This window comes from Macaca thibetana, chromosome 14, assembly GCF_024542745.1.
Source record: "Macaca thibetana thibetana isolate TM-01 chromosome 14, ASM2454274v1, whole genome shotgun sequence".
Lineage (NCBI taxonomy): Eukaryota > Metazoa > Chordata > Mammalia > Primates > Cercopithecidae > Macaca > Macaca thibetana.
Window position 1 is genome coordinate 99,564,978 of NC_065591.1, and position 25,092 is coordinate 99,590,069.

Here is a 25,092-nt window from a genome sequence, read left to right on the forward strand (position 1 = left end):
TTATTCCAAATTCTCTTCTCATCCTCCCCTTCCCCATTTTCATTTATGCATGCAGGTGGAAAAGCAAGGATTCAAACCAGGTTTCTGGCTCCAGAATCCTGTCTTCTATGTTCTACCTCCTTCTAATGTTAAGACAAAGAAAATTTTGCGTAATATTTGTTTTTCTTTTGTTTTCTTTTTCTTTTTCTTTTTTTTGAGACAGGTATCACTCTGTCGCTGAGGCTGGAGTGCAGTGGCGCAATCACAGCTCACTGCAGCCTCGACCTCCTGAGCTCAGGTGATCCACCTCAGCCTCCCAAACAACTGGGACAACAGGCTTGCGCCACCATGCCTGGCTGTTTTTCTTTTTTTTAAACTAGGATTACTTCCTTAAGTACTTTTCTTTCTAATATATAGAGACACCAGAGCTTGTAGTAGTTTACTACCTACAAGTATCTAGCATTATAAAAACAAAACAAAACAAAACAAAATGCACATTTCTTTTTTTTTTTTTTTTTGAGATAGGGTCTCGCTCTGTCGCCCAGGCTGGAGTGCAGTGGCACTATCTCAGCTCACTGCAAGCACCGCCTTCCGGGTTCACGCCATTCTCTTGCCTCAGCCTCCTGAGTAGCTGGGACTACAGGCACCCGCCACTAGGCCCGGCTAATTTTTTTGTATTTTTAGTAGAGACGGGGTTTCATCGTGGCAGGTATCGATCTCCTGACCTCATGATCCGCCTGCCTCGGCCTCCCAAAGTGCTGGGATTACAGGCGTGAGCCACCGCGCCCGGCCTATGCACATTTCAATACTAAATGTGGTAGATAAAAATAATTAAACAAATGTGGTAATGGGAGGGGGCATAATGGGGAACAAAGCACAATGAATAGGTTCTTATACCAAATACTTCACATTTATTCCCCAAATTGTTTCAATCCCGATCACTCGTGGGTAGCGTTTTTGAGACACCAAAGGATTTGAATATGAAATTATTGCTTCAGAGCAAGGAAGTCTTATTAACAATTTCATGTGGTTTTATGACCAGGCTGTGTTGTTCAGGGTTGATTTACAATTTTTATTGTCTCATAATAGAGTGTCAGAATGCATTTGTTTGATTTGTTGGGGTAATTTAAAACTTTAGTTATATCAAATATCAAGAGAATAAAGACTGAGTGGGGTGATTTGGAAAAATTGGACCGTTACGTTAATTTAATTAGGAGGAGAAGGATGAAGTAGTCACTGTCAGCCTTTCAGACAATGTTCCCGATGCGATTCATATTCAAGAGATGACAGAACTGATTTGTCTTTCTGCTTGGGAAGAATGAGAACCATTCCAGAGCCAATTGCAATAAGCTTGCAGATTGGTAGTCTTCAACTGCACTGATTTTAAAGAGTAATCTTAAACAGTGGTATTTTCTAGATTTTGACATCTTCTTTGAGCTCCATGGTTGCTGTGGCTTGGTTCAGCATCTCCCTCAGCATTCAGAATGATTTTGAATGTGATTAAGAATTTTTTTTCTCCTGCATTTTTATCATTGTATTGTCTCCAACAGGCTATTTGATGCACGAATTTCATAAGTTTTGGATTGAAGAGGACCCCATGGACATAATGGAATTTAATCGTGTGAGGGAGAAATTCCGCAAGAGGATCATAAAACAGCTGCAGAATCCAGACATGGCGCTGTGCCCACATTTTGCTGCCTCGGAAGGTTTAATCAACATGTAGTTGCCCACGCCAGTTTTAATGGATACCCTGGAACACTGCCTCATTGTCTTGTTAGATCTCTGCTTAGGTTGCAGCTCACGCATTGAATGCACACAGTGATTGTATGCATGCCTTTTGGTACAGTATTTTCATCTCTTGGTCATAATTCCGAGATCCCCAGAGACCACTGTTTCTGGAGTATCTGTCATCCAGTGACTGCTCATATTGTGGCATTATGCAGTGTTACATCTTGCCTTGACATCCAGGTATGGAGAGAGTTTTCTATTTTTTTAGACTTTTTTTCCTCTCCCTCATAGTTCAGCATTAAAGAATTGTATTTCTCTCGCTGTATTTTGTATGTAAGAGGTTTAGCCGAATCTTGTTCTGTGAAAGCCTTTTAATTTATTGATATGTTTCATGACTACTGCTGCTAGCTTTTCAAGCCAGGTTCATGCTTGGACCTCATTCTGATAAAGTATAAGACTTTAAAATAATACAAACAGGGCCAGGCGCAGTGGCTCCCACCTGTAATCCCAGCACTTTGGGAAGCTGAGGCGGGTGGATCACGAGGTCAAGAGATCAAGACATTCTGGCCAACACGGTGAAACCCCGTCTCTACTAAAAATAACAAAAATTAGCTGGGTGCGGTGGCGGGTGCCTGTAATCCCAGCTACTCGGGAGGCTGAGGCAGGAGAATCACTTGAACCCGGGAGGCAGAGATTGCAGGGAGCCGAGATCATACCACTGCACTCCAACCTGGTGACAGAGCAAGACTCCATCTCAAAAATAAATAAATAAATAAATAAATAAATAAATAAATGAAATAATACAGACAGACACATGATAAGCCAAACTGTTCCTGCAAACATAGCTACGCTTCATGAAAATGTAATGAGGCTTACAAGAAGTAACTTTAGGTAGGAGCTGTTTTTGTTTGAAGCACTGCAGAATTATATTGTAACTTCCCCTCACCCCAGTTGCGATTGTGTCATAGTCATCTGTATATCAAACTATTTTATTCCCATAACTCCACTGGCTTGGATGCCTAAGTGTATGATGCTTGAAGCCTCAGAAAAGAAATAAGCATATTTCAAAAACTGCAAAAGGTTTTTCACTGCCTGCCTCTTGCGGAACTGGGTTACACCCTGGCACTGTTCTGATCCAAGCATATTTGCTTGGGGAACTAAGTGCTGACTAGTTTGTTTTCTATGTCAAGAGGCAATATTAAAAAACAATTTGCAAGAAAATGTGTTTCAAGAGAGCAACCTAAGCTAAGTCACTCTGCAATATTTCTTGAAAATAACGACCTTGTCTTGTATCAGTGGAAGATGTAAATTGCTTAGAAAGGGAAAAGTCAAATCGTTCCAGAACTGCTAAAAATCATTTTAAAAACCGTGATTTAGTTTGGAATTATGATTGTAGTCTGTTGAATAGTATTTACCATGGCATTTCATACCCATGGTATTTTATACCTTCTGACTATCAATTTTAGTATTATTAGATGTTTGTGTAACCACTTGCTTATTTAAATGAATTTTGAGTACTGCCTAATTGTCAGTTATATGAATAAATTACATGTCATTCTACTGTAACGTATAGTGGATTTCATATTAATAGTTTCGTGCTTGTACAGCTTCTGAATATGCAAATATGTGAGTGAATAGAATGTCAAAAACAGACAACCTGGAGCTGACTATAAATCACGCCATCATTCAGAGTCAGCAGGTTCATAACTTCCTAGGAAACCCGGCTTGGCTGTTGCTAGATAAAGCAGAAACATTAACTACCCATTGTTTTCTTGTCCTTTCTCTCCCTTCTGGGATTGCATTATCCTTTCCCTTTCAGCCATGTACCAAGTGGCAGCATTTTGCACTGCCTTTCTTATGGCCCTGTGTCCCTTCTTAGAATGAGGAAGGAAAATAGTTGGTTAGCACATGGTGGATACCATGAGTAATGACAAGAATGTATATTCCTCTCCAGAGAACTTGTCAACCTAGTTCCTCAGGCCTGCCTGAGGAGCCCTGAATATCCACCGTAGCTGCAGCTGCTGTCAATGAAGGTGTTATTCCACATGCAGTCCAGCCTTTGCCAGCCACATGTGCTCATTGTCTCTTTTTATCCACTGCGGTCCCATGTCACTGTCACGGCTTGACAGCATGCGGCACTTACACCAGCTTGCGTCTCTTCTGTTCAGATAGAGAGAGTTGATGCCAACAAAGCTAAGAGTTTCCCCTCTCGGCTCCTAGGATGCTTTCTTTCTATTGTATTTGAGCATGGCTGCACAATCTTAGGATGAACAAGCTCTGACAGCTCCTTTGAGCTCTGAGTATTATTAGATTTCTCATTCACACCACTTTGTGGAAGATGCATTCCACCCAGTCACACAAAGTGAGGTGAGAAAAAGAAGAGGAGAGGCTTCAAAAGCATCAACAACCTGTGGAGTGTGTGTGTGTGTGTGTGTGTGTGTGTGTGTGTGTGTGTGTGTGTGTGTTTCCCTTGAGTATTTTCAGCTTATACTTATTCCATTGAATAAGGGTTGACCACATAAAATGTAAATTGTGCGGCAAGCCTCTTCCAAGTCTTCCAAAACACTACTTGCTACGATAAAAACACATTCCTGTTTGCACTAGAGAAAGAAAACCTTTCGAAGCACTGTTTCTGAAACTTGACTGTGACCTTCCTTCTCACAGTTCTTGTTATGGTACTGAAAAAAATTTCGCCTGGTAACATACCATCTTTTCCATATTTGAAAAGAGGCTTAAATATATACCAATCCCAAAAGACAGGGTGACCTTACAATGTATCTTCCAAAACAGAACACTGTTGAGAGAGAAAGAGGATGTCGTTAATAGTTTCTTTAGAACAACAGAGTAAACTGGGCCAATTTAAGAAAACTGAGATGTTAGGTGGCCAAGAGAGACCAAGAGACAGATGTAAGGATTGTACACCCACAACGTGATTAATCAAATATAGCCCGATTTCTTTACTTTCAAGCCTCTGGCAGGAGAAGTACATCATAGAGATATAGACATTTTGATATGCAGGACACTACCCAAAATCTTAGAGACCCATCACAGGCATGGGCTTGGTTTGAGCTGAGAAATTCAGCTGCATAGATGGGGCCTAAGTTGGCAATGGGGACATAAAACCTGACAATCAAACTCCATGGCAACAAACTGTCTTGACCCATAAACATATGGTGCCAGATCCAAATTGAAGGGGAGTGCGGAGGGGAGCGGAATTGGTGGAATATGAGGATAGGAGATGGGAGATGATGGAGAGAAGAGGAAGGGGGCAGAGAAAAAGGAAAATATCAGCTAGGCCCATAGCCACTGAGCCTTCTGACACAGACTCTATTAAAGCAATGCCTCTAACTCTTCAAGGAGCTCAGAAATGGTAGCTGCTCTAATCTAGAGACAAAATGGCAGAAAAGCAGAACCAAATATAACATCAAGTCCTAGAAGATGAAAGAGATTCTGGTACAGATTCCATTTCAAGAGCTCACATTTAGCCAGGTTTTATGCCATGTGCCAGGACTGTGCTAGTCCTTACCTTGCATTATTTCATTTCCTTAACAACACACAGGATCAGATGGGTTTTTGTCTGCCTGCGCACTTGTTTTTCTAGACAAACACACTTGTTTTTCTAGACAAACAGGTTTAGATAAGTTAATACATTGCCAAAGGTCTCAAGAGAAGTATTAGGTTGGTGCAAAAGTAATTGTGGTTTCACCATTGAAAGCAACGGCAAAAAACTGCAGTTGCTTTTGCACCAGCCTAATAAATGGCATGGCTAGACTTGAACCCAAGACCTTAACCCCAGACATTCAATCATTATGCTGCTGTCTACCGAACTGGAATCCTCTACCATCCCAGGACACTGGTGAATTATAAACACACACAAATGTGCACACACACTCCACCCCCAAGTGATAGCAGATGTGTTCATAAATATTTCTCACTCAGATGTCTGTAGGGTGAATTCAAATGCTGCCATACTATCCCTCAGGACTGCCCACAGTTTTGGTCAGATTTTTTTCCCCTTGCTACTCAAAGAACAATTCTAGGACTGTAAGCTCTTTCTCCTGATCCCTGTCTCCCCCAGGAGGGGAGGCTGCAAACCTCCTTCCTGTTCCCTTGCAGGGGAAACCTCAGCAAGGTGGGTTTGCAGGACCTGTGCGATGGCAAGATCAGGCCGGAAGCTACACAGCATTTATCTCTATGGAAGGAGAAACACGCAGGGCTTTGGGCATGTGTGCGCTTCATAAATAAAACATTCCTTTCGCAGCTGAGGTTCTTGTGTCTCATTGACCTGACATAGCCTTCAGAATGCTGCCACTCATAGACACTAACAGGAATTATGTTGTCCGCTAACATCGCTGGGATGCTTCATGGAAACCCCACGGAGATGGTCAGGACAGGGTCAGGACATGGTTACAAAGATCAAACCCTTGACTACTTTTTTTTTCTTTTCTTTTTTTTAATCATAGCACTGTACAATGCTTTGGGAAAGACCATAGAAGAAGAGTTTATGGGCCGGGGGAGGTGACTCACGCCTGTAATCCCAACACTTGGGGAGGCTGTGGTTGGTGGATCATGAGGTCAGGAGTTCGAGACCATCCTTACCAACATGGTGAAAACTCGTCTCTACTAAAAATACAAAAATTAGCCGGGCGTGGTGGCGGGCACCTGTAATTCCACCTACTTGGGAGGCTGAAGCAGGAGAATCGCTTGAAACTGGGAGGCAGAGGTTACAGTGAGCTGAGATTGTGCCACTGCACTCCAGCCTGGGCAAGAAAAGCAAAACTCCGTCTGAAAAAAAATAAAAATAAAAATAAAAATAAAGAGTTTATGGCCACTAGAAAAGAGTGGCAAAGAGAAGAGATAGCTGAGATTAACCTTGAAAAACCACAGGTAAACCCCCTCTGTTATACAAGTTAAATGGCCCTTTTGTGATTTCACCTACCCTACAAAGGGTCAGAGGATTTCCACAGCATCACAAGGCATAAGTTTTGGAATCAGCTTTACTAGGAAGTTTTCTAAAGCAAGGGTCAGCAAGTGAAGAAGGTTCAAGTACCTCCCATGCTCACAAGGCACACCAAGGCCTGGTGGTGTAGGTCTGAGTTCAGCTGGAGAGGGTCCTACCCCCTATCGTTCTTTCTTTTAGGGAAAGCATGAAAGCAACCTTGGCCAAGGGGTAAAGATCTGATCAGAACACATTGCAGCAGGCAGTCTGGCTTGGCTGCCAGCCGGTTGCGAGCTGAGTGGGAGCACGAGTTCCCTGCACCTGGAGGCCCTGAGGTCTGTGGGATGTTGCCCTGGGGGAGGAAATCTCTGGTTCTAAGGGAAGCTAAGCTGGGATGCAACCTCTTTGCTAGAAGAGAGAGGAGCTTTCAGTTATAGCTGGTTTGTCCAGGCAGCCCAGAGTGAGCTCATGAATTATATTTTGAGAAATCTCTTCATATTACACCCATATACTTACATTTTTGACATAATAGCTCTCTGTACCAAGTGTATAACAATTATAGAGGAATAGGGACATCAACAGCCTCAAGCTATATGGTACTAAGAGTTACATCATCCACTTTGGGTGACGATTTTACTCTTTCTGCAGAGCACAGCCGCAAAAAATTGCAATCCAAAGACCCACGTTCTAGTGCACGTGCTGCTTCCTTCCTTAGGTCAATGATTTCATCCTTCTGACTTTGCTTTTACCATCTGTAACATAAAAATAATAATGACAACTCTTCTTCAGAGGATTATTGTAGGAGTAAAATTCAAATAAGCTAACAATAATTATTAGCTATAAGTGTTTGGGAAACTCCAAAGTGCTAGTCAAACACAGGTTTAATCATGGTTCAATTTTCATCCCTCTGGTTTTTGGCTATGAACTTCCTCTAACAAAGAATTCAGCTACAAAATTTGTCCTTGGAGCCAGTGTTCCTCACTAATTCAATTCAGCAAATATTTATTGAAAACTTATTTTAGTCCCAGGCATCGTGCCAAGTCTGGGGACCAAATGGGAGACAAGACAGTGTGGCCTTGGTCTCAGGGACCTCACAGTCTGAATCTAGTGCCTGGCTTCTCAAAGCCCAGTCTTTGGACCGCCATGAAGAGCACTGTTAGAAATGAATCCTCTCAGCCCCGTCCCCAGACCTACTGAATGATAGTCTTCATTTTAACACTCCCCCAGGTGATGCGTGTGCACATTCAGCTGAGAAGCACTTCTCTAGGGATTATTGATCTGGTTTTTCACTGAAACCTGACAAGATTTAGTCTCAGTTGTTGATGGTTTAGAAATCAATCAAATATTCCCTTTGTTTTCCCTCAATTTACGCAGTCATTATAACTTGACCCTGCTCCCACCTCTAACAAAGGACTTCATGTTCTGTTGTCATCACCCAGAGGTGCAAACAGGAGCTGGCATGGAGAGGAGGAGGGCCTCATCCTGGACACCGGCCTCAGAGGGTGGCCTACCCCCATGCCATGCTGCTTGGGACGCTTCCTACAGTAGCCAAAGCTGGTCCTGCCCCCATGTGGACCCCCACGGATGACCTTTCTCAGAGGGTCCTTCTTTCAAGGTATCTGTCAGGATGGCCAATCTCCTAGATGCTGGAGAAAACAAATGAGTCGAGTCTTCGCTTGTTAGCTTGTTCGTTGTCTCCTCACTAACCAGAACCACCTGGATGCTGCTCGGTGACGATATTTGTCCGTTCTGACTGCCGTTAACAGAATTCCATAGACTCAGTGGCTTAAACAACAGTCTCACAGTTCTGGAGGCTACAAGTCCCAGGTCAGTGTGCCAGCGTGGTCGGGTTCTGGTGAGGGTCTTCTTCCTGGCCTGCAGATGGCCCCCTTCTCACTGTGTGCCCCGTGGCCTTTCCCCCGTGCATGTGCTAAGAGAAAGGGAGAGAGAGAATCTTTTTTTTTTTTTTTTTTAAGACGGAGTTTTGCTGTTGTTGTCCAGGCTAGAGTACAATGGCACAGTCTCAGCTCACTGCAACCTCCGCCTCCCAGGTTCAAGCGATTCTCCTGCCTCAGCCTCCCGAGTAACTGGGATTACAGGTATGCACCACCATGCCCGGCTAATTTTGTCTTTTTAGTAGAGGTGGGGCTTCATCATGTTGGTCAGGCTGGTCTCAAACTCCTGACATCAGGTGATCCACCTGCCTCGGGCTCCCAAAGTGCTGGGATTACAGGCATGAGCCACCATACCTGGCCGAGAATCTCTTACTTTTTTTTTTTGGAGACAAAGTCTCACTGTCATCCAGGCTGACGTGCAGTCGTGCCATCAGGGTTCACTGCAGCCTCGAACTCCTGTGCTCAAGCAATCTTCCCACCTCAGCCTTCTGAGCAGCTGGGACCACAGGCATTCGCCACCACACCTCGCTAACTTTCTTTTTTCTTTTCTTTTTTACAGATGGGGTCTCAGTATGTTGCCCAGGCCAGTCTTAAACTCCTTGTCTCAAGTGATCCTCTCGCCTTAGCCTCCCAAAATGTTGGGATTACAAGATGAGCTACCACACCTGGCCTCTTTTACCCTTCTTATAAGGCCACCAGTTTTATTAGATTAGGGCTTTACCCTTACGGCCTCATTTACCTCCAATGCTCATCTCCAAGTAGAGTCACATTGAGGGTTGGAGCTTCAACATATAAAACGGTCTGGGGGTGGGGCGGGGCGGGCACAATTCAGTCCATAGCACCAACTCTTTCTAGAAGTTATTTGAAGTCTGAGCTTTGTGCTTCCTAGAATGAACCCAGGAGCTTGAAAGCACCAATACAGTCAAAATAGTACAATTCTGCTGCCCAACTGTTCTAATCCTATTTTAAGAGAGTACCAAAACCTTTGCAGAGCAAGGTAGAATCCATTCTTAAATAAACCAAAGAATCTCACACATCTGAATATTTTTGAATGATCTAGAATAAAGATGAGGAATTTAAATCAATTAAAAATACTAGCCAATTATAAGAAAGCTATTAACATGTTTCTATGAAAATGTAGGTTTGGGGTTATATGCATTCTTCCCGTAAGCCACATAGCTAATTTCCTGGCTTCAGGCCTTTTCCTTGCTTAAACTTACATTCCCAACTTATATTCCTGACCCCATGTAAGAAATGAGGGCCAGGCGCGGTGGCTCATGCCTGTAATCCCAGAGCTTTGGGAGGCCAAGGCAGGCTAATCACGAGGTCAAGAGATCAAGACCATCCTGGTCAATATGGTGAAACTCGGTCTCTACCAAAAATACAAAAATTAGCTGGGCGTGGTGAGGGCGCCTGTAGTCCCGGCTACTCAGGAGGCTGAGGCAAGAGAATCACTTGAACCCAGGAGGCGGAGGTTGCAGTGAGCTGAGATCGCACCATTGCACTCCAGCCTGGTGACAGAGCGAGACGCTGTCTCAAAAGAAAAAAAAAAATAGAAATGAATTAACATGGATGAACATGCTACACAAATGTGAAAAGTTCTCTTTTTAAAAATTATTACTATTTCACATAAGGACACATGGATCATCTAAACAGGATCTATCTAAAATACAATTAACTGGCTATGGGTTTACTTGTTTTTATAAATTAATACATTTTAAGTACATTTATTTGGAGAACTTTTTTCCAGCTTTCAAAAGCATCTTTTATTAAACTTCTTAAGATAATCGTGTTTATTTACAACATGAAGTTGTAAGAAATAATATGAAGAGATTCCATCTACACTTCACTCAGTTTCCCCCAATGGTAACATCTTGCATAACATAATACAAAATTACAGTCAGGAAATTGCCATTGATACCATTTACCCACTTACTCAGATTTCATTAGTTTTACATGTGTGTGTGTTTCCATGCAACTTTATCATGTTGGTGGATTCATGAAATCATCACCACAATCAGTATCTGGAACAGTTCCATCACCGTAAATATGCCACCTCCCTCCCTCAAGCCCCTGTAAGCCCTGGCAACCACTAATCTGTTCTTCATCTCTATCATTTGATCATTTCAAGAATGTTATAAATAGAATCATACAGTTGATAACCTTTTTTTGGATCAGCTTTTTCACTCAGCATAATTCCCTTGAGATTCATCCAAGTTTTTATGTGCATCAGTAATTCACTCCTTTTTACTGCTGAGTAGTATTCCATGGAGTGAACATACCACAGTTTGTTTAGCAGGTTTACCCTAAGCAATTCCCAGCTTGAATTTTCCCTTTAGTTTAGTGATTTGGGGGTCCCAAGATATTTTCCTTTCACGTAGGTATATGGTTATATCTTATTGTAGTTTACATTTGGTATGTCCCTAATGACTACAGTGTTGTACATCTTTTCATGTTGTTGGTTGTTTTGTTTTGTTTTGTTTTGTTTTTTTGCTATTTTGTAACCTCTGCAGTGAAATTTCTGTTCATATCTTTTGCCCGTGTTCTAGTTGAATCGTTTGTTTAGTTTTGAGAGTTCTTTATAAATATGGGATACTAGTCCTTTCTCACGTATGTGGCTTGCAAATATTTTTTACCAGTCTTTAGTTTGTCTTTTTATCCCCTTAATAGAGTCTTTCACAAAACTAAGATTTTAATTTTGATGAGGTCCAATTTATCAGTTTTCCTCTTGTGGATCGTGACACTTTTGGTGTCAAAGTCTAAGAATTCATCACTCAGTCCTAGGCCCTGTAGATTTTCTATGATTTTTTGCTAAAGGCTTTAGAGTTTCATATTTTACATTTAAGTCTCTGATCCATCTTGAGTTAACTGTTGTATGAAGTGGAAGGTTTAGATTGAGGTTCATTTTTTTAGCCTATAGATATTTAATTGCTCTGCCACATTTGTTGGAAAGGCTATCCTTCCTCCATTGAATTGTTTTTGCACCTTTGTCAAAAATCACTTAGATGTATTTCTGTGGGTGTGTAGCTATTTTAAAAGATCATTGAACGCCTCTGCTCTTCAGTTTCTTGTCTGGATAATAACAGTTCATTCAGAAAATATTTATTAATCTGCTATGAGGCAGACTGTGTGCCAGGCACACTATAGCTGCCCTTAAATTATTATCAGTCTTGGAAGTGAGTAAACATCTAAGCAAACACATCATAATGGAACAAGGGTTATGACTGATCTCAGAGAGCTCTGAAAGCACCAATCTTGGCTGAGGGTAAGGGTTAAAGATCTCGCCAGGAAGACTGTTGCTTAACCCAAGTCTTTAAAGAAGAGTAGGAATCTCCAGGTAAGCAGAGGCTACAAGTTGTTCTCCAATACCTGATGGAACTTCCTCTCATAGTAACAGAAACTCTTAATTTTAAACTGGAGCACATGGTTCTCCAAACAAAGACTTAACGTTTCCTGACTTTACTTCCAGCTAGGTGTTTGACTAATTCTGATTAATAGCATGTAGATGGGAGCATTGTTGGAAGCTTCTGAAATTATTCCATTAAAGATATGTGGAACTGAGGCCAGGCACAGTGGCTCATGCCTGTAATCCTGGCACTTTGGGAGACCAAGGGAGGTGGATTGCTTTGAGCTCAAGAGTTCGAGACCAGCCTGGGCAACATGGTGAAACCCCATCTCTATTAAAAAAAAAAAAAAAAAAAAAAAAAAAAGATGCAAAAATTAGCCGGGCACAATGGCACACACCTCTGGTCCCAGCTACTTGGGAGGCTGCCAAAGGATCACTTGAGCCAGGAAGTGGAGGTCTGCAGGGATCTGAGGTCATGCTACTGCACTCCAGCCTGGGCGACAGAGTGAGACCTTGTCTCAATAAAAAAATAAAAATAAATAAAAAATAAATAAAAATAAATTTTTTAAAAGATATGTAGAACTTACTCTCTGCTCCTTTGTTTCTAGGTTCTTCTTGCTGCTATAAACTGGACGCAATATTTGCCTTCTTGGACCATAAATACAAGAGCCACATCCTAGGGATGTCAGAGTGGTGAGTTGGACATAGCCTAGATCCCTGAGAACCTCAGCAGATCTACCAGCTTTGGTCTGTCCTCCTCTAGACTTGAATGTGAAAGTGAAATAAGCCATCTTGTTTAAGCTGCTAGCTTTTATTTAAATCTCTGTTATTTACAGCCTGACCTGATGTTGACTAACAGACCAGATGCAAACACATGAAGATATACATACACATCCAGAGAACAACGTTAGCGCAGAATGGCTGGAGCATGAGTGTTGTTGGTACCTAACTAGGAATGAGGCAGGAGCCAGAGACAAAGGCAGAAGCCAGGTCATGAAGGGTGTGGTATACCAGGTCTCCTTGTATTCAGGAACACAGATCCTTTCTTCGAAATCTTTCCTGGAGGAAGATTCGGGAATACCCGTACATTCAGATGTGCTCTTCTACAAATGATTGAGAGAGAGTGCGCGTTGGCCTTGGCTTTTGTGCTATGCCAGAGCCCTCAGTAGGCTGCCGCCTCCTGGCTTCCTTGCTGCTGCAGCAGCTGACACTGCAGCTGTGGGTCATGCAGATGTTATGACAAATCATTCCAAGCCCCTCTGGTCACTAGGTCCCTGCAGCAATAGCCTCACCAAAGATGTCTAAAAAACAGTGTCTTCAGGCTCACAGAAACTCCCCTCCTCCATGAGGGGGAACCCAAGCCCAGATGGGATTTTGGACACAATTCCACACCCTCCATCCTTCTTCTGGGGCCAAACCACAAAACTCCTTCCTTCAGCTTCAGAATTCCCAAACACACACACACAAACACAAACACACACACACGCACACACGCGCACGCATGCACACACATATATATTCACGCAAATACGCATATATACACGCGTATATAAGGCAGCCCTGTGACTATCACAGAGGCTTGATATGGTCACATTTGCATCTAAGAAATTCTCTCTGCCTGCCTCTTGAAGAATGGTTGGAAGGCAGCAGAAAAAGACACAAATAGAACTGCGGTTGCCCAGGGAAGAAATTCTGAGGGCCTGAACTGAAGCAGAGACTGAGGGGATATATTTGAGTATCCCATCCCCTCAGAGATATTTGTGTAGCACAAAATAAGTAAAATCGGCAGGATTTGGTAACTGGCGAGATGTAGGGGTGAGGTATAGAGAGGAGGTATAGGATGAATTCTGAGACTAGATGACATAAGTTATTAATAATAATAATAGTGGCCGGGCGCAGTGGCTCATGCCTGTAATCTCAACACTTTGGGAAGCCGAGGTGGGCAGATCACGAGGTCAGGAGATCGAGACCATCCTGGCTAACTTGGTGAAACCCCATCTCTACAAAAAAAATACAAAAAATTAGCCGGGCGTGGTGGCGGGCGCCTGTAGTCCCCGCTACTCGGGAGGCTGAGGCAGGAGGATGATGTGAACCCGGGAGGTGGAGCTTGCCGTCAGCTGAGATCGCGCCCCTGCACTGTGGCCTGGGCGACAGAGCAAGGCTCCGTCTCAAAAAAAAAAAAAAAGTAATAATAATAATAGCGATAGCCCCCAGTGACTGACCACCTAGTGCATGCTATTCATTGAGTCAAGTGTATTCTGGCTTTGTTTTCTCCCACTCATCAGCTTCAGCTTCACACACCATGGGGCAGACTTGCTGTAGTCCTATTATACCAAGACCAATTCATTTTCTCTTTTTTTTTTGAGACAGAGTCTCACTCTGTCACCCAGGATGGAGTGCAGTGATGTGATCTTGGCTCACTGCAACCTCCACCTCCCGGGTTCAAGCCATTCTCTTGCCTCAGTCTCCTGAGTAGATGGGATTATAGGCATGTGCCACCATACCCGGCTGATTTTTGTATTATTAGTAGAGATGGGGTTTCACTATGTTGGCCAGGCTGGTCTTGAACTCCTGACCTCAGGTGATCCACCTGCCTTGGCCTCCCAAAGTGCTGGGATTATAAGTATGAACCACTGAGCTCAGTCCATTTTCTCTTTTAACCCTCAAACTAATTCTGTGGTATATTGTCATTATCCATTCTTTACAAATAAGAAAACTGAGTGCCATGCTTACAGCTTCCCAGCTTTAAGAAACTAGCACAGATGTGCTGCAAACCCAGCTTTTCTGGCTCAGCTCTGTTCTTTATTACACAACATATGCTATATCCCACCAGTTCAGCACTTAAATTCTGTTAGAAATGGAACTGAAAGAAAATATACTAAAACGATTATCTTTGGGTGATAGATTAGAAGTTATTTTTATTTTATATATGTTATTTATGTTTACCACATTTTCTTCCATACGTACGCTATCTGTAATCTGGAGAAAATAATAAATGTTTTTATTTAAATAACACAAATAACCTTCTGAGAAAGAAAGAACAGCCTCAGGAGAGTGAATTTATGCATGTTCTTTGGCAGGGAAGAGCACACCCTCTTAAGTATTCAGGCCAGGTTGCCATTAGCAATGATAGCCAACCCTAGCAATATTCCTGATAAAAGCCTCGTCAGAGAGGAGCCCCCTGGGCTGGCACCGACCAGGGCCCTCCTTTTGCTTAGCCATGACCTTGAGAGTTTGTCATCGTCTCGCTGGCTCTCAGAGACCACTGGCTTTTATTTATGTTTTGTTTTGTTTTGCTTAATTTTACCAGTAATAAATTTAGGCACTGAAGCAAAAATTCCAGACAGTACATCCTCTGCTGACACTTCATAACTCTCTAAATAATGACATCATGAATATTTATGTCTTGCTATTATCACTGCTGCAAGGAATGACAGTTTTAGCACAAGTGACCATATTCATTTTCCATCTCACTGCTCACCCCTGAATATTGTGTCTTTATTTTCTCCCGCTCATCAGCTTCACGCACTGTGGGGCCGACTTGCTTTTGGTCCTGTAACATGCGAGGAATATCCCTCAAAGACATGTTCATTTTTCCTGTTCTGGCATAATCAGAGGGCTGGGGAACCTGCATTCTTTTTTCCAGGCTTCGACGAATCTTCGTCAAGGGCCTATTACATGCCAGGCATTCTGCTAGGTACCTGGATACAAGATTAATAAGACCCACTCCTTGCTCGCAGGTCCAGGAGTTGAGAGACAGACATATAAACAGTTCATTATGCTAGAGTGAGCTGAGGGCAATGGTTGGTACCAAGTCCTAGGTGTTATGGGAGAGACCACGCATGGAGACAACATGAATAAAGGCACTAAGGTGAGAAAAAGCACAGAATATTACAAGCTCTTCAGTGTTGTCAGAGAGCAGAGAGCATGGGATAAAAATGGTGTTGTGTTACTTAGGTTCGTGCAGTCTAGGTATGCTAACTCTGACTTTCACAATGACTCAATAACCTATTAAACGTGCTCAAATTCACAGTTTGTTGCAAGAGAGTCACATATGATTAATGAAACAATAATATCTTTTTTTCTTTTTTTTTTTTTTTTTTTTTTTTCGAGACGGAGTCTTGCTCTGTCGCCCAGGCTGGAGTGCAGTGGCCGGATCTCAGCTCACTGCAAGCCCCGCCTCCCGGGTTCACGCCATTCTCCTGCCTCAGCCTCCCGAGTAGCTGGGACTACAGGCGCCCGCCACCTCGCCCAGCTAGTTTTTTGTATTTTTTAGTAGAGACGGGGTTTCACCGTGTTAGCCAGGATGGTCTCGATCTTCTGACCTCGTGATCCACCCGTCTCGGCCTCCCAAAGTGCTGGGATTACAGGCTTGAGCCACCGCGCCCGGCCGAAACAATAATATCTTATATAACATCCACAGAAGCAGTAATTGGAGGTAACAAACCACAGCAATGGGTTGGGAGACCAACATGTGGTTGAGTGGGTCCGAAGTCCTTGACTTCAATCAGCCATGAAGTCACCACTTCTCTTAGGCAGAGGCTTAGGAGTGGGTGGGGAGGGGACAAAAGCCAAGTTGGGAGGAGGCCTCAGTGTCAGAGGGTCAAAAGGTGTCCTGTCCAAGGTCAGGTTCTTGCTATACTTATGGTCCTCCAGAGGTGTGTCCATTCTCAGTATCTCAGCCACCTTTCTGAATTCACTTTTTATTGGTTCGTTTCATGTCTCAGTGGTTCTAGGCCACAGCAGGTATTATCTTACTCTCAGTCCATCACATATATGTTTATCACTTTGAGATGTAAACAACTTCACTGTGGGCTCAATGTCACTTGACGTGAGTGACTCCATTTTCAGACATTAGGATCACAAATCATTATCATATATCATGGCAACTAGATCTTGGATGATGGCTTAAAGAGCTGGAACTTGGCTAAGCATGGTGGCTTATGCCTGTAATCTCAACACTTTGGGAAGCCAAAGCAGGAGGATCTCTTGGGTTTAGGAGTTCGAGGCCAGCCTGGGCAACAAAGCAAGACCCTGTCTCTACAAAAAAAAAAAATCAGCCAGGCATGGTGGTACACACCTGTAGACTTAGCTACCAGGGAGGCTGAGGCATGAGGATTGCTTGAGCCCAGGAGTTTGAAGCTACAGTGAGCTATTGATTGCATCACCACACTCCAGCCTGAGCAACAGAGCTAGACACTGTCTCAAAAAAAACAAAACAAAAAACAAACAAAAAAAAAAAGCTGGAACTTGAGGCTGAATTTGAAGCATCAAAAAGAAACAGCAAGATTGTTGGGAGATTGGTAGTGCATTCCAGGTGACATATTATGGGGGCCCAAACTGGAATTGTGGAAGTGAGTATATAGATGAAGAAACAGATTCAGAAAATATTGAGAAGGTTAAATCAGGAGTACACGATTACAGGAGAAAGAAGAGTGTGCATTTGAAAGACTGGGGTAGGTGTATCACAGTGTGGGACATGGAGAAAAAGGAACTAATCAGTAGACAAAGTTGTAGATTTTCTTATGGATATTTGACCCACTTAAAATATGGAGTCTTCCCATCTAGGTTATTGTTTCCTTTCAAATATTCAGATCTTCTTCTGGTCTCTCAATAAAGCTTTGTCACTTTCTTCATATAGGTCTTATTTCTTGCTAGGTTAATGCCTATGGATTTGGTGGGTTTTTTTTTTTTTTTTTTTTTTTTTTTGTAATTTCCCCATTACTATTACAAATGGGCTGTTTTTAATGTCTTGTTCTGTCATTGGTTGCATAAGTTAGAATTCCTTTGATTGCAAATAACAGAAAATCCAACTCAAATTGCTATAAACAAGTGATAGCACATATTGAGTGCTTATTATTGATAGAAATGGATCTAAGTACTTTATATGTATTAATCTTTTAACATTTAAATAAAATAAAAAGACTTACTGATTACCATCAATAAATATCAATAAATGAATCATACATCTGGCTTCAGACACAGATGAATCTAGCAGCTCAGAAAATGTCCCCAGAATTGAGTTTGTCTCCATCTCTTGGCTCCACAGTGGCAAAGTGACTGAAGCCGCTCCCGTGCTATTTACTTTTAAGTTCAGGTCCTGGCAAGAAGTTTGGAAGGGCAGCCTGTGTTAAATAAAGACCTGGAATTGAGTCACTTAGTAGCCTAATTTGAGACATCCACTCATCTCTTGAACAATGACAGTTGCTAGGGGAAAGCGGTGCTTTGACTAATTGTGGTCATGTGTCACTCCACCAAAACTACAGACATGAAGAGAGGAGGAGGAGTCACTCACCTCTAAATAAATCAGGTACTTTTAGAAGAAGTGGGACAAATGAACACTGGAGAAGGGTGATAAAAAACAACTAATGTCTACTCTGTTGATTACTACTCCATTGGTTATTATTTTTATTTTGGATTAAAATTGCACACACATAGACATTCTCTGTCTATCATCTATTTATCTACATATGCATTCTTACATATATGCATATATATGACAACCAACCAGCTTGGATATTGTTTTGTTTTTTGTTCGTTTGTTTTTGAGACAGAGTCTCGATCCATTGCCCAGGCTGGAGTGCAGTGGCATGATCTAGGCTACTGCAACCTCTGCCTCCAGGGTTCAAGCAATTCTCCTGTCTCGACCTCCTGATTAGCTGGAACTACAGGCACCTGCCACCACGCCTGGCTAATTTTTGTATTTTTAGTAGAGACAGGGTTTCACCATATTGGTCAAGCTGGTCTCGAACTCTGGACCTCAGGTGATCCACTCACCTCAGCCTCCCAAAGTGCTAGGATTACAAGTGTGAGCCACTGTGCCTGGCCTTGGATAGTTTTGAATTATTTTGATATGGATGTTGTACTAGATTGATTGCACTAGAAACCTCAATTTTCACACCCCCCTGAATCTGATTTCTCCACTCTCTCCACTGATTGTGGGCTTCTGCCTTGCTTTTCACCAATAGACAGTATCAAACTTGACGCAGGCAGAAGTTAGAAAAAGAACCTTTGCTCTGAGAGGCCAAGGTGAGAGGATCACAAGATCAAGAGATTGAGACTATCCTGCCCAACATGGTGAAACCCTGTCTCTACTAAAAATACAAAAATTAGTTGGGCGTGGTGGCACGTACCTATAGTCCCAGCTATTCTGGAGGCTGAGGCAGGAGAATCGCTTGAACCCGGGAGGCGGAGGTTGCAGTGAGTCGAGATTGCACCACTGCACTCTAGCCTGGGTGACAGAGTGAGATTCCGTCTAAAAAAAAAAGAAAGAAAGAAAAAGAACCTTTGAGTTTCCTGTTCCTCTATTTGAGCGTGTTCACCACCATGAGAACAAGCTCGGGCTAGCTTGCTGGAGAACCAAAGACTATGTAGAGGCAAGTCAAGCTATCTTTGGCAAAGTTATCCTAGATCAACGAGTCTGCAGCTGATCTGCCAGCTAACTACAGATGCATGAGCAAGCCCAGCCAAGATTAGCCATGCTCAACCCAGATCAGAAGGGCCACTCAGTAGTAGACTCATGAGAAACAATAAAATCCTGTGGTTTTAAGTCACAACATTTTGTGGTGATTTATGATGCAGCAATAAGTATATGAAACAGACACTCTCCATGTATACCTAATAATATGATCATCAAAGTTAACAAAGCAACTAAGCCTAAGAGACTAATAGTGAGCTAACTCTGATGGTTGGGAAGATAGCTGGAAGGGGAATGACACACGACTGTAGCCTAAGCAGGTTGCTACAGTGGACAGGCAGCCTGCCCGAGGCCCTGGAGAGCAGGATCAAGAAGTGCTGAAAGCAGAAGTTAACTTGCAAAACGAAGACAATTGACAAACTAATCAACCTGCAAGTTCTCATTCATACATTGATTGAAATACTGTTAGGTGGTACAATGTATCTAGGCAAAGATAAAGGAGCCAAGAAGAGCAGACAATTTCATGAAATGAGCAGAGCGTAACAATCCTTGTGCTATGGTCGAATGCACACTGGCAAGATATGGGGGCTGAGTGCCACAGAAACTGGAGAACGGGAACAGCACTGGGGTACAGGAAAACTGAAGGAGAGAAACTGACTCACATTTTCCTATGGAATGGGGAGAATACAGTCCCTAGAAATTTGGAAGCTCAGTTTCCTGAAGTATCTGAATCATGCTGTAAACTCTAAAAAAAAAAACTTTTAAAAATCTGAAAAAAAAAATTATTTCATTGGCTATGTGCTAGGATGGAAAAAAACAGAGTTAAGGTCAGATCTGAGTTTTATTTCTGGTTGACCTTGGGCTGGCCACAGAATGTTTGGATCTTAGTTTCTTCATCGAAAATGAAGACATTAGGTAATCTCTAATGTTTCTCCACTTCTGAAATTCTCCAACTCTCTATATGAAAGAAGAAGCCAGCCATAAAACAGAAAATGTAATTTGGGGGATATGTCATCTACCTTAATTTTGGTGCAAGAATCAGCTCTTCATCAAGGAGCTGTAAGGAGAGAGAAAAAGGCGGCAAACTGTCATTTCAAAGCCAAGGATGAGGGAGCTATCCACATTAGACTTTGAATGCATGATGAAAAAGAACAATCTTTCAGCTATTATCTTTTTCCAGAAACCTTTCAAATCTCCCAAGAGTAATGAGGCCTATGTCTACTTTTTTTGACAGTGTGAAAAATGATCAAACATCTCTCTCTCTCTCTCCTTGGAACACAAAGTCTCAGAGTTCAAATAAATACCTGTTTAATGACTTAGGGAATGGTACTTCAACACTAACTGTCATTACTCTCAATACATACAGTCGTCTAGGTCGTTACTAAGCTTTCAACATCCATCCCCATTCTATTAGCATCTCAATTTGCTGGCAGGGGAATAATTATCCTCCTCTATGTAGTCATGGAGAGAGGATGATTCTTGAAAAACATTTCTCACACTAGAAGATGAAGAATTAGGATCCTCTTTCCTCTGGTCTTAGCACGCAATACTAAGGTTGGCCAATAGGACACTTCCTATGAGGACTTGGAAAGTGAGCCAGCTGGGGCTAGGATTGGATGTCATTCTTTCTAGGTGTTGCTCACCAGATGATTTTTTTCCCCACAATGCCTGTTGAGATTTCCATGGCTTCTACATGTTTCTGAAGCCTGGACCTTCAGGCTCATGTTTATTGTGTGAGCCCCGTGATGTTATCAACAAATTCCCTTTAGCTTACGCTATTTTGAATTCATTTCTAGTAGTTAAAAATCCTGCCTGATTCATGATATTCCACCAGAACCAGTCATGTGCCTAAGTTCACAGTGTTATACTGTCTTATGTCCCAGACCCTAACATGCTGATTCCTCTGCATTGTGTGCTCTTTCTCTTTGAATAATGATTCACAATGGCAACGACATGGGATCAACTCAGGTGCTCATCAGTGGTAGACTGGATAGAGAGATGTGGTACACATACACCATAGAATACACATAGCCATAAAAAAGAATGAGGCTGGATGCGGTGGCTCATGCCTGTAATCCCAGTACTTTGGGAGGCCAAGACAGGTGGATCACGAGGTCAGGAGTTCGAGACCAGCCTGGCCAACATGGTGAAACCCTGTCTCTACCAAAAATAGAAAAATTAGCTGGGCGTGGTGGCAGCTGTAATCCCAGCTACTCAGGAGGCTGAGGCAGGAGAATTGCTTGAACCCAGGAGGCAAAGTTTGCAGTGAGCCGAGATGGTACCACTGCACTCGAGCCTAGGTGACAGAGCGAGACTCCATCTCAAAAAAAAAAAAAAAAAAAAAAAGGCAAAGAATGAAATTGTGTCCTTTGCATCAACACGGAGGGAGCTGGAAGCCATAATCCTAAGCAAATTAATGCAGGAACAGAAAACCAAATACCACATGTTCTCACTTACAAGTGGGAGCAGTACACATGGACATAAATATGGGGACAATAGACACTGTGGAGTACTAGAAGGTAAAGGGAAGGGAGCAGGTTTTTAAAAACTACCTATTGGGGGCCAGGCACAGTGGCTCACACCTGTAATCCCAGCAGTTTGGAACCCCGTCTGTACTAAAAATACAAAAAAATTAGCCGGGCATGGTGCTGGGCACCTGTAGTCCCTGCTACTCGGGAGGCTGAGGCAGCAGAATGGCATGAACCCGGGAGGCGGAGCTTGCAGTGAGCCGAGATTGCACCACTGCACTCCAGCCTGGGCGACAGAGCGAGACTCTTTCTCAAAAAATAAAAAAAAAACTACCTATTGGGTACTATGCTCACTACTAGGGTGACAGGATCCGTACTTCAACCCCTAGCATCATGCAATATTCCCATGTAACAAATCTGCACATATACCTCCTGTATCTAAAATAAAAGTTGAAATTTTTAACAAGAAATTAAAATTAAAAATATACTCTTAAAAAATAAATAAGTAATTCACAATTTGGGGGTACGTTTTATGGCGATTCTGTAGCGTAGCAGTTAAAAGCACGGGTTAAAGTCCCAGTTTATCCACTTAGGAATGATATAACAAGTTAGTTGTTTTGGCTCTGTGTCCCCACCCAAATCTCTTGTTGAATTATGATCATGGCTGAAGGAAGGGCCTGGTGGGAGGTGACTGGATCACAGGAGTGGATTTCCCCCCTTGCTGTTCTCGTGATAGTGAGTGAGTTCTCACGAGATCTGGTTGTTTAAAAGTGTGTAGCACTTCCGCCTTTGCTCTCTCCTCCTGCTCTGCCATGTGAAGAAGATGCTTGCTTCCCCTTTGCCCTTCGCCACGATTGTAAGTTCTCTGAAGCTTCCCCAGCCATGCCTCCTGTACAGCCTGTGAGTGGATTAAGCCTCTTCTCTTTATAAATTACCCAGTCTCAGGTAGTTCTTTATAGCAGTGTGAGAATACACTAACACAACACCTTTGGCTTCAGTTTCTTCATCTGTAAAATGAGGATAATAGAAGCATCCACATCATAGGGTTGTTATGAGGACTCGATGAGTTATATTGCCTGAGAGTAAAATTCAATAATATATTGAATGAGTATAATACTTGGCACCTGGAAAGTGCTGCATCATTATTGGCTATTGTATACCAAGTGCTTTACAAACAACTCTCTCTGTTTTTCACAACAATTTTTGGAGTAGGCACAATCATCCCCATTGTATGTATAAGGAAACTGAGGCCCAGAGAAGTTTAAAACCTGCCTTAGGCACCATATCTAGTAAATAACAATGGCAAAGTCAAATTCATGTGGGTATCTTGCTATCTTCTACTGCCTGACTTATCTCAAGTTTTATCTCCCCCAGAAAGCCCTGAACCCCTAAGTGTTAGAATTTTAGTTGGGGAGGCTCTCTGCTGCTCCCTAAGCTCAGCTCAAGTCCTCTCCCGCCAAAACAGCAATGTCAAATTGTAATCGTGCCTCTGGACTTGAAGCTCCTTCAAGTCAGGGACTGGGCTTTCTTTGCTCAAGCACTGCGCAGCACAACACCTGCTACACAGCAAGTTCTCTGCGGAATAATTGAGGAATGAATGAAGAGGAGGGCATGAAAGGGGAGGATGGAGGAACCTAGGTAACATTCACCTTCACCTCTGTTTTGCCTGGAGCTAGGCCTGAATCTCCCTGATTCCAACCACACAGAGTAATGCAGAGACTTAAAAGTCAAATCACAAGACCATGGAGCCCAAAAGAGTGTGATTTTTTAACCATGTAATTCACCTCGTGGGATTCAGTCCCTGGGATGTAATCTGAGATAGAGGAAAAAAGATTTTATATAAAGAGATGCTCATGCCGGGCACGGTGGCTCACACCCGTAATCCCAGCACTTTGGGAGGCCGAGGCTGGTGGATCACTTGAGGTCAGAAGTTCAAGACCAGCCTGGCCAACATGGCAAAACCCCACGTCTACTAAACATACAAAAAATTAGCTGGGCGTGGTGGCGCAAGCCTGTAATCCCAGTTACTTAGGAGGCTGAGGCAGAAGAATCGTCAGAACCCGGGAGGCGGAGGTTGCCGTGAGCCGAGATCGCACCACTGCACTCCAGCCTAGGCAACGAGCGAAACTCCATCTCAAAAAAAAAAAAAAGTAAAAAGAATAGCATAGTGGTAAATAATGTTGTTTTATAATATTAATAATAAAAAATGATAGTGTTCAAAGCTAAATTTATTGCATGCTTACACTACAATGTACAGTATTCAAGGCACTTTAAATGTATTAACCCAACACTCAAAACAGTGCTGTAAGAAAAATACTACTATGATCCTGCCCCACCTTCTCTGAGACAGAGTCTCGCTCTTGCTCAGGCTGGAGCGCAATGGCACGATCTCGGCTCACTGCAGCCTCCGTGTTCTAGTCTCAGGTGATTCTCCCTCTTCAGCCTCCTTGGTAGCTTAGACTACAGGCCTGCACCACCACATCCAGCTAATTTTTTGTATTTTTAGTAGAGACAGGGTTTCTGCATGTTGCCCAGACCGGTCTCAAATTCCTGAGCTCAGGTGATCCTCCCACCCTGGTATCCCAAAGTGCTGGGATTACAAATGTGAGCCACTGTGCCCAGCCCCATTATACCTTTTTTATGATGAGGAAATTGAGGCACAGATGTTGCCTGGGTTCATATAGCCAAGAAGAGACCGTAATAAATAATAGGTACTAATATGGGGAAAAAAAATGCTTACACTATAATTCATGTAAGAAAAGCATGTTTATTTAGTCGTCAAATAAAAATAAATGTATATTTATTTAGTCATCAAAATGCTTCTAAACAAACAACGAACAGAGAGACAGAGTTTCAACTCTGTCACCCAGGCTGGAGTGCAGTGGCATGATCTAGGTTCACTGCAACCTCTGCCCTCCGGGTTCAAGAGACTCTTCTGCCTCAGCCACCTGAGTAGCTGGGATTACAGACGCCCACCACCATGTCCGGCTAATTTTTGTATTTTTAGTAGAGACAGGGTTTCGCCATGTTGGCCAGGCTGGTCTCAAACTCCTGACCTCAGGTGATCCAACCACCTCAACCTTCCAAGGTGCTGGGATTACAGGCGTGAGCCACCATGCCCGGCCTCTTTCTAATCTTAATAGAACCCCCCTGCAGATCCATTCCTCCTCTCCCACTCCCAGGGTCCACAGCTCACCCCCTACTGCCCACTCCTTGGCTCATCCGCGTCCTCATAAATTTGTATATGAACTATGTCTATGGACTCCAAATAGTTCTCCCACTACAGCTTTCCCCCATTCATCTGTTCTACTCTTATTTGT

The 25,092-nt window shown here is 42.8% G+C and overlaps 3 protein-coding genes across 6 annotated transcripts in view; 2 read left to right on the plus strand and 1 right to left on the minus strand.

Annotated features, from left to right (window-relative positions):
- Positions 1 to 3,277, plus strand: part of ELMOD1 (ELMO domain containing 1) — a 75,438-nt gene extending 72,161 nt beyond the window's left edge. For all 4 annotated transcript variants that reach the window (XM_050758710.1, XM_050758714.1, XM_050758711.1 and 1 more), the window contains one exon: positions 1,530 to 3,277. In XM_050758710.1, coding sequence (XP_050614667.1) covers positions 1,530 to 1,702 — 173 coding nt within the window. In that variant the 3' untranslated portion in view covers positions 1,703 to 3,277. The remainder of the gene's footprint in view (positions 1 to 1,529) is intronic.
- ACAT1 (acetyl-CoA acetyltransferase 1) overlaps positions 1 to 25,092 on the plus strand; it is a 976,528-nt gene that overhangs the window by 488,056 nt on the left and 463,380 nt on the right. The gene's annotated exons all lie outside the window — the stretch shown is intronic.
- The window catches only part of CWF19L2 (CWF19 like cell cycle control factor 2), an 808,601-nt gene that overhangs the window by 320,997 nt on the left and 462,512 nt on the right, over positions 1 to 25,092 (minus strand). The gene's annotated exons all lie outside the window — the stretch shown is intronic.